Source organism: Mustela nivalis (genome assembly GCF_964662115.1).
Source record: "Mustela nivalis genome assembly, chromosome: 8".
NCBI classification, from domain to species: domain Eukaryota; kingdom Metazoa; phylum Chordata; class Mammalia; order Carnivora; family Mustelidae; genus Mustela; species Mustela nivalis.
This window is the reverse complement of record NC_139027.1, coordinates 118,293,896-118,304,172: the sequence shown is the minus strand read 5'-3', so window position 1 is coordinate 118,304,172 and position 10,277 is coordinate 118,293,896. Positions and strand designations below refer to the sequence as shown.

The window sequence follows — 10,277 nt, the reverse complement described above, 5'->3', positions numbered from 1 at the left end:
ATGATGAACAATGTTAACCACCTTTTCAGGTACCTATTGACCATTTGAACATCTTTGGAAAAATGTCTACTCAGTTTGTTTACCCACTTTTTAATTGGATGATTTGTTTTTTGTTTTTGAGTTGCATGAGTTGCTTATATATTTTGGATATTAACCCTTTATCAGATAGGTGGCTTGCAATATTTTCTCACATTGTAACTTGCCTTTTCATTTCTGCTCTGCCTTTAATTCAGTAATTGAATAGTTACTCTTTCTCTACTTTTTCAAGTGTTAGAGTTGTGTGTAGTGGGATGGCTAGTACAATTCCATTTACCCTTGGGAGGACTAGTCCAGTTCCATTTGCCTTGTTGTGGCAAGATATGGCAATCCTATTTAGACTTTTGAAAAGAGCCTTTTCATTCATTTCCAGACTTCCATTCAAAAGACTGGATCCCGCCCATCCACCTTCCACATGATTCCCTGGAGTAAAAAAGTCAATGTGGTTTCCTCCAAAATATCCTTTCATTATTCTTTCTTTCTTTCTTTTTTTTTAAGATTTTATTTATTTATTTGACAGCGAGAGATCAAAAGTAGGCAGAGAGGCAGGCAGAGAGAGAGATGAGGAAGCAGGCTCCCCACCAAGCAGAGAGCCCGATGCGGGACTCAATCCCAGGACCCTGAGATCATGACCTGAGTCGAAGGCAGAGGCTTAACCCACTGAGCCACCCAAGCGCCCCTCATTCTCATTTCTTAAGAGATGAGCACTGAAATCCCCAAACTAAATTTATTATGTTGAACAGTGAATCACTCTCTGATTTTTAGTGTTTAATTATGTTTTTGTCTAATCTCTCATTTCTGTCCTTCCACTCACAGGAAGAATGGAAAATCCCAAAGGTATATACTGTCAGACAGATATCATTTCTTTTTTTTTAAATTTTTTTTATTAGACAGATATCATTTCTAATCTAGGCTCTACATCTCATCAGATGTGTGGCTTAGGAGTGTTATATCATCTCTTCAAATTTTCTTGTCCTTATCGGTGGAGTGGAAAATATTATCTAACATCACAGTGTTGTCGTAAGTGTTCAGGTCTAGCCCACAGTATTTAGTACAGAAACTGACATGTTGATTTATGGCCAATATGAACTGCCTTTATCTTTGTCTCATGGCTTTCCCTTCCTTCTACCACTTACACTTCCCCTTCAGTTGATCTTCTCCATCTTTTCTTTGATCATCATTGTCTTTCCCTTCTCTTTTCTTAGTCCTTGATGCCTAGTATTAGATTGGATATGCAGTAAGTACTACTGACACTCTTCTATCAGGATGATAAACACCCATGTTTAAGAAAGGACTCCTATTTCTTATATTTATGTATTAGTTTTCTCATTGCTTGCTTGATTCATTCACTCATTCAAATTTGTCTCACACACATTTGCCAACGGCCTCTAATTTGCCTTTGTTTCCTTTTGGGAAGGAAGGTGCACTTTGACATGGGTGCTTCTGGCAAACCTCCCACACTTATACAAAGTGCCCAGCTGAGATATGTGATACATGTTATCCTTCTGCCTGGATGACCCCAGGTATGTCTCATCCCTTTTAGTTCACTGCACACAACCCTGGCCCGTTTCCAAAACTAATAAAGGCAGGACATTTCTCTGCTGCAGTGATCTCTGTTCAGTCCTCTGCAGCACAGCCTTCCATTCTCTCAGGACATGTCAGTCATGAAGCCCTATTTAATGACCATTTCCATCCTTCTGATCCTGGTTCGTAAGACTCCAGGTAACTCAGGCCTCTCTCAAAGGTTCTGGGGTCTTGCATGTCGTATTGTTTTCTTAGTGGCCTCTGAGATGATTCCCACTCACATACCACAGGCGCTACCTATGGCCTTTCTGGTCTCAGATAAGTTGTGAATGTTACTCCCAAGGTCCATCTCCTGTCAAGATCTCCCCTGATTCTGCTCTGCCAAGACAAATTTAAGAGGCTGCTCCTCCTGCTGTTCCTGGCATAGTGGAGTATTGAAGCATGAAGAATTTTAGGTGATGCTGTTGGTAGGAAGGGAGCCTGATGCATGCATTAGATGTGAGAGATTGGATGTAACTTGGGGAGCTATCAGAGGGAACAATGGAAGTTTGGGAGGGAGTGTTGTGGTGGGGATGGTATATGAGAAAGAGAGAGAGAATAATATCAGAAAAATGAGTTGGCACGAGGAGAGGGTGAAAATTCTATTTACAGGATTGGGCTGGACTGATGTTCTGGTGTAATCTTGAGAGAAAATGGGATTTTTTTTTTTAAATGGAGCTGGAAGTGGAGTTGGATAGAACTGAGTTATGGTGAGGGTGGTGGTTGGCTCTGTTTTGAATTGATGCTGTAAATTGGGGATGGGTGGCTTGGCTATTATCATGTTAGTGTTAAATTTTATAACTGAGCCTTAGGTGGTTAGAGAACAGTTGGAGTTAAGTGTTTGGTTTAAGTAGGTGTGTAATCAAACTGGGGATATGTGGGGTTTATCTGAGCAGAGATTGCCTTAGCCCGAGTTTAGGGGTAATTAAGCTTGAGAAAGACAATTTCATTCATCACAGCAGAGCTGTGGCTGTTGAAATGGGGAGAATTAATGCTGCACAAAAAAAATCTGGGGGTGCCTGGGTGGCTCAGATCATGATCTTGGGGTCTGGGGATTGAGCCCCACATTGGGCTCTCTCTTCAGTGAGGAGACTGCTTCCCCTGTCCCTCTGCCTGCCTCTCTGCCTACTTGTGATCTCTCTCTCTCTCTCTCTGTCAAATAAATAAATAAAGTCTTAAAAAATATATCTGGTAACATTTTCAAGTTCTTAAAAAAGTTTCTTGAGTGTGATTTTTCAGGAGCACTGAAAAGCAATAAATGTAACTGTAGGCAGTGAGGAAAGATGAAAGCAGGAGGCTGGGATGTTCTCAGGTGTCTCTCCTCAAAACTTGGCAAGTCCAGAGAGATATGGGAGTAGTCTAATCCCAGCCTTATAGAGAACTAAGGTTGTCTCTCCTTTCTTGGGACTGAGTTCAGAATCACTGCTTTTTCCTCTTTCCCTTTCTCCTCCCTCTCCTATTCCTCCTTCCCCCTCCCATCCTCTTCCTAGTCCACTTTCTCCTACCCCATATTTCTCACTCTGTATCATCTTCTTTACTTGGGAGACACTTGTTCTCATTCAGTGAAGTTCAGTTTCCACGTTGGAGCGGCCGTAGAAACCACAGGTGGGTTTGCAAGTAACAACAACAAAGGAAGACATTAATCTATGCTTCAAAAGTTGTACATAGTGTTGCTTCCTTAGTAACCATTTAATGCTTTCACCTGGCAGAATTAATGGGCAGGAACTGTTCTGGACAAATTTTCTAGGATAATCAAAGTCATTTTTTTCCTTTCACCACCCCAAACATATGCTTTTGAAATTCAACTGTTTGAAAGCCATGACTGTCTTTTTTTTTTTTAAGATTTAATTTATTTATTTGACAGAGAGAGAGAGAGAGATCACAAGTAGTCAGAGAGGTAGGCAGAGAGAGAGGGGTAAGCAGGCTCCCTGCTGAGCAGAAAGCCCAATATGGGGCTCGATCCCAGGACCCTGAGACCATGACCTGAGCAGAAGGCAGAGGCTTAACCCACTGGGCCACCCAGGCACCCCTAAAGCCATGACTCTGTCTTTTAAAGGCGAGTGCTTTGCACAGAGTAGGTTTCAGTAAACATTTATTGAATGAGTGAATATATAAATGACTTATACCTAAAATGTAGGTAGGAAGAACCTCAGAAATGAGGTAGGGAAAGATCATGTTTGGGATGCACAGGTGGCAGAGAAATCATGTATTACATTGCTTTTGGCTTTGGATGGAACTGTTAGAAAGAGTCTAGGGCATATGTTTTGTTTTTCAATTTTTGATATTTTAATTTGCTCCTAATACAAGTCCAAAGTGGGAAATGAGCTGGGCAATGTCTATGGGTCAATGTGAGAAAGTCAAGCAGTGTTGTGGCTCTCAATTCAGGCAGGAACAAATGCATATTTTCTGGGACACTTGTGCCAAACACCTTTGCTGTGGCCTCTCCTCAGACCTATCAAATCAGAATCTCTAGAGACTTGATGTGAGTATACTTAACAAGTCTCCAAGTTATTATAAAGTATGACACATTCTTATTAACAGCCTTCTTCACAAACACAGTTGAGATTTTCTGATTTCATGCCAACACTCTCATTCCTATTTCTCACAGTGGGAGACTGGGCACAGAGTACAAAGGGTAGAAGCAAAGCTGATATTTAATAGTTGGTCTCAAAATATGGAAAGAGCCCAGATGTCCATTGACAGATGAATGGTTAAAGAAGTTGTGGTTTATATATTCACAATGGAAAATTACTCAGCCATCAAAAAGAATGAAATCTTGCCATTTGCAATGACATGAATGGAACTAGAGGGTACTATGCTAAGAGAAATAAGTCAATCATAAAAGACAAATACCATATGATTTCACTCATGTGGCATTTAAGAAGCAAAACAGATGAACATAGGTGAAGGGAAGGAAAAATAAAATAAGATGAAAAAAGAAAGGGAGGCAAACCATAAAAGATTCTTAACTCTAGGAAACAAGGTTCCTGGAGGGGATGTGGGTGGGTAGATGAGGCACCTGGGTGATGGGCACTTGAAGTAATGAGCACCAGTTGTTATATGCAACTGATGAATCACTAAATTCTACCCTTGCAATAATACAGTACATTGCTAATTAAATTGAACTTAAAGAGAAAATTTTTTAAAGAATTTAAAAATTAAATTACAAGAAAATCAATCAATCAATCAATCAAATAAAAGCAGGTCTCTGACTTCAGTTTGGAGATGGAGGGATGATCAAAGGTGATGTTAACTTGATGTGAGTATTAGTTTGTGGTGATGCAAAACAATACAGGGTTAGAACACCTGCAGGATTGAGAAGCTAGAAATATCTACCTTTGTTTATTTAGCCACAGTTAGCAGCATCCTTCTGCATCTGCCTTGACCAGTTTCCCATATGGAGAGAGTGAGGGAAAGGTCAGCTTGCCAGATTCTCATTCCTACAAAGAGGAGATCTTGGATGTCCTGGCTTCCATCCACTGCATTTGGGAGAAAATGAAAGTCCACCAGTTCAAATGTCAGCCAGAAGAGTGTGGGTGTCACTCTAGCAAGACCCCTTGAGGACCTCCTCCTTTTTTAAGTATGATGGTGCCAAAATAGAGGTTCCACCCAGCAATTGCACTACTGAGTATTTACACCAAAGACAGGTGTAGTGAAAAGAAGGGCCATATGAACCCCAATGTTTGTAGCAGCAATGTTCACAATAGCCAAACTGTGGAAGGAGCTGCTGAGATGAGATGCCCTTCAATAGACAAATGGATAAAGAAGATGTGCTGTGTAATATATATATATATATATATATATATATATATATATATATATATATATAATGGAATATTACTCAGCTATTAGAAAAGATGAATACCCAACTTTTTCATCAATATGGATGGAACTGGAGATTATGTTGAGTGAAATAAGTCAAGGAGAGAAAGACAATTATCACATGGTTTCACTTATTTGTGGAACATAAGGAATAGCATGGAGGACATTAGGAGAAGGAAGGGGAAAATGAAGGGGGAGAAATCAGAGCAGGGAGACAAACCATATGAGACTGTGGACTCTAGGAATCAAACTGAGGATTTTAGAGGCGAGGAGGGTTGGGGGATGGGTGAGCCAGATGATGGGTATTAAGAAGGGCATGTATTGCATAGAGCACTGGGTGTTATATGCAAACAATGAATCATGGAATGCTATATCAAAAACTAATGCTGTACTGTATGGTAATTAACATAATAAAAAATTACTTAAAAAAAAAAAAGAAAGAGAGACTCCATGATGAGGGTGAGAATTAAAATAGGAAATGCAGCAGTACCATGATGTTGGAACATGGATGAAGGGGTACCATTTTTTTACCTCCTTGCTCTGGTTAACCAGCAGGCTGGCTGATGTAGCAGCCTTCCCTGGGCTGGAGTGCCAATTTCTGGGACAGTTCATATACATACCAGTGCCAAAATGCTATGGGATGTCTACCACTAAGGCATTTTATTTTTTACTTTATTTCTCCTCACATTCTCTGACTTCATCTAAACTTGGAACAATTTACATTCTTTTCAAAAAATTTTCAAAATGTTTTTTTTCCATGCAGAAATAATGTCAGACTTGCTTATCCAATTTTTATTAATGTGGGTGGGCACTGGAGTCCTCTGCATGCTTAGGAATACATGAGTACATGGCCTGGAACAGAGTGAGTGTTGATGAATGGGTGTGATATGAGGGGACAAGTGGAAAAGGTCCTGGAGTGCAAAGCTATGGATTTTGGACTATGTATTGATAGCTGAAGAAGTCCTTATACCTGAAGACATCATGCAGGAAGATGCCACTCTGTCCTAGAAATCCTATAATATAGAGAGGCAATGTGACACACAGAGGGAAGTGCATGGGCTTAATATCATAGAGAAAAGAAATAGAATCCTACAATGGTCAAATATAAGGTATGGAAATGTGAACAGAACAAGAGTTCTCTGTGAGCCTCAGTGTCTTCATCTAAAGAACAGGGATAACAATAGGTTTTTATGAAGTTTCAATGAGATAACATTTGTAAAATGCCTGACAGTGGATGTTGGACATGTAACAGTGATTGCTAGAATTGTTTTCTTTGGCTCCTTTGTCTTTGAAAGCTCCAATAAGTAACAAATACTGTTGATGACTAATATTTATAGAAGGCTAAGTGTCAGGAACTTTGTCATTGGGCATTTTCAGCTGAGGAACCTATATACACATGCACATATCTGGATGACAGATACATAGCTATCAATACTCATGAATGGGTTTTAGCCATATGTGGAAAGTGTGTGGTAGGGGTCTGTACAGTGAGCACATGTATTTATGCTCAAGTGATGTGAATATGGACGTGCATACGTGCCTGTGTGTGCACATCAGTGTGCTGCACATGTTATATGGTATCTGTTTCTGTGGGGCCAATGTACAAACATGAGTGGTACATGTTTGCTCAAATGTTCAGAAGCACAAAGGCATGCAGGGGCTCAAGTATGTGTGCCCTGCCTCAGAGTGGAGCCTGGCTGTCTCTGATAGAGCTCTGTGTGAGGAGCACACATCTGTATGGGCACTTGAAAGCATGTCCAATACATGTTCACAGGAGCTTCCCTTGAAGCCCTGGACCCTCAGGAAAAGAATTTTATATCAACACATTGCTTAATATGTCATTACTTCTTTTTTTTTTTTTAAAGATTTTATTTATTTATTTGTGAGAGAGACAGTGAGAGAGAGCATGAGCGAGGAGAAGGTCAGAAGGAGAAGCAGACCCCCCCATGGAGATTGGAGCCCGATGCAGAACTTGATTCTGGGACTCCGGGATCATGACCTGAGCTGAAGGCAGTTGTTTAACCAACTGAGTCACCCAGGCGCCCTATTTCATTACTTCTTATACTTATACTTATTATGCACCAGATACTCTCCTGAGCACTCTATATATGCTAAGCTAAACATCACAAATGGTAAGAACTTGGCTCTATTATGACACCCATTGTGAAAATGATGCAGTGATGGGCCAGAGAACTGAACTAACTTGCTTAAGGGTGAGGAGCCATAATGACAGAGCCCAGATTTGAACTGGATCCTGTTAATATCCTCAGGGCTTGTTCTCTTTAAATCATGCTTCCCCATTCCTATTGTCACTGCTGCAAGGAAACTAAACATCGCTATGTTTTCCCCAGGTGGCCTGTTCAGAACCCAGTATGGCAAGAGCCAAGAGCCTTGGATTCCATGTCAGCTTTACCATGGCATGTGCAGAAACACCTGCAGAAAAACTGAAATTCAATACTTAACCTGCCCAAATGATCAAGAGTGCTGCCTGAAATTTTCTGTGAAAACAGCCCGTTCTAACAATGTGAAGGATTATGACCCTGACTCCAAACTGTCAGTTACAAACACTTCAAGCTACTCTAAAATCTGAATATCACCACCTTACTCCCTCCTGGAGGGATTCTTGCCTCATTCTGGAACACCCTTTCCATAAAAATACATTCCATCCCATGCGCGTGTCTTTCATCTGTAAGCAGTCATCAATGGACAGGGGAAGGTTAGGCTGGAGCTGGGGAGTTACAGAGTATAGGAAAGGACCCTGGCCAAGAAAGCAAACAGGATTCTAGAACAGCTCCATAGTGCTGAGGGTGCCAAGGAAGGAGGGAAATCACATTTCTGCTCTGCTTTGGTACCACCAAGAGGGTTGTGATTCATTCTGGAGGCTGCAGAAGGATACATGACAACTAGATTGAGTCTGGATGATCCCATGAATAGATAGGGGAGATATCTGAGTTCTCTGAGTAAACACTGAAGGATCTGGACAAGGACTAGAGGATTATCTCTGACATCTAGAGAACCATCCTAGTCCGTTTAGTATGATGTGGTGTCCTCAGGAAGAACCAGAACCAGACAGATGGAGGAGTTACAGAGTATAGGAAAGAAAGTATATAGAACTGAACATAGAAATCTGTTAGACAAATTAAGGCAACATTTTCTAAAGGGTAGAGCTGTTGGAAAGTGGACCAAGCAGGTTTGTCCCTCAGCATTCTCCCAGTGTTGAGTTTACAGGACCATTTCTGGGTGTGAGACAGAGATGGTTGTGGTTATGGTGTTAGAGAGGGTTTTGGAACAGGAGCTGGACACTGTACTCAGTAACCTTTTAAGTTCTTTCATTCCTAAGAATTTAAGGATATTGCTTTTCCACTCCAAACTTAGTCACAACGAATAGTTGACATGCCATGGAATTTTCCTTGTGTTATGTATACTCCTCTTCCATGGCTTATGTTTCATCTCTCCTCCTCTTTGGATCCAAGCTTCTAGAACCACTGTTACCAACTAAGTTCTCTATGTTCCAGATTCTTAATCTCACTTCAGCTAAGAGAAATCTGACTTTTGTGTATAACACTTCACTAAAACAGCCCCGGTTTTGCCAATGCCTTCTTTGTTGAAAAACTCATGCATTCGTCAGGTTTTACCATTTACCACTCTGCCTCTAGCCACTATTTCAACGTGATTTACCTTCCTTGATGCCTTTGTCATGTTTGCCTTGGCTTTTCTCTTGAGTGTCCTTTCCTAGTCATTTTTGGGGTTTCTTCTTCTGCCACCTGCCCCATAATGTTTCTTTGTCATCTTGCCTATTTTCTCTTTCACCAGACACTTTACCTGCATTTCCTATTATTAGACAAATGATAATTTCAGCCCAGACCAATGGACCAAAGGCCAGGTACTCACTAAATGACCAAGTTATACTGTTGGATTTTAATTTTCATGGGACTTAGAAGTTTGGTGGGAAAATTTAATAATGTTTATATCTTTGAGATTCACTGACACTCAGATGTATTTGTCAAGCAGGGAATATGGGCTTGGCAGAAGCCAGGTTTCAAGAAGGGACACAAATTTTCTGGCATAAATAGCATGATTAGACAAAACTTTTAATATTTATAAGATAGTATTTGTCCCAGGTTCAGCACAATAGCTGAAATGTAATATTTCAGACTTTCTATTTTAGCAGTTTGGGTAGAGGGAAGTGATTGTGTAATTCTAGGCGTAAAGCACAGATTCCCATTTCTTTGGGTTTTGCATGTTTTCAAGAAAGAAGCATGAATGTGGTCAGAGGGGTTTGTTCCCTGTTCTCCATCACTGCTCAGAAGCTGTGTGATCTTGGGCAAGTTCTGTATTTACATATTCAACCCAGCCAACATCTCTGAGGCCCAGACTCCCATAGTGGATTATGTATTTGCTAGGTTCTCTTGGGTTACTCAGCCATCACAGACACAATTTCCCAAACTGAATTCCAACTCTGTTTGTCTGGCTTTTCCCTCGTCTGCCCTTTTAAATAATCAACACCTACAATTCACCCTGTTGCTCAATTCAGAAATGTCAACTCATTCTGGATCCCTCAGTTCATCTCAGCTCATCATGTCCAAATCGCTAAAATGTGCTTTTAGTTCCAACTCGACCGGATCTCCATTTAATGATGATATCAGCTTTTGCATAACCAAAAGGAGAGGGTTCACTATTCTTAAAAGTGAAAAAAGTCAACTAATTAAGAAGCCCTTAATGTCTCATTCTCTTGAAAGTGCATTTTTACTCTTTTAAGGATCTTCCATGCCATTCACCTTTGCTTTTCTCAACAAGTGATGTGACTTCCTTTGTTCTAATGTGTATTTGTCTGTACTTTGATTGCTATTAGAACT

The 10,277-nt window shown here is 40.5% G+C and overlaps 1 protein-coding gene across 1 annotated transcript; it reads left to right on the top strand.

Moving 5' to 3' along the window:
- Nucleotides 1-1,691: 1,691 nt before the first annotated feature.
- Nucleotides 1,692-8,011, top strand: DEFB116 (defensin beta 116; the record flags this gene model as incomplete). The annotated part of the gene is made up of 2 exons (XM_082745912.1): nt 1,692-1,758; nt 7,773-8,011. The coding sequence occupies 2 exons, from the start codon at nt 1,692-1,694 to the stop codon at nt 8,009-8,011; spliced, it is 306 nt and encodes a 101-aa protein (XP_082602038.1).
- Between the last annotated feature and the right edge of the window lie 2,266 nt (nt 8,012-10,277).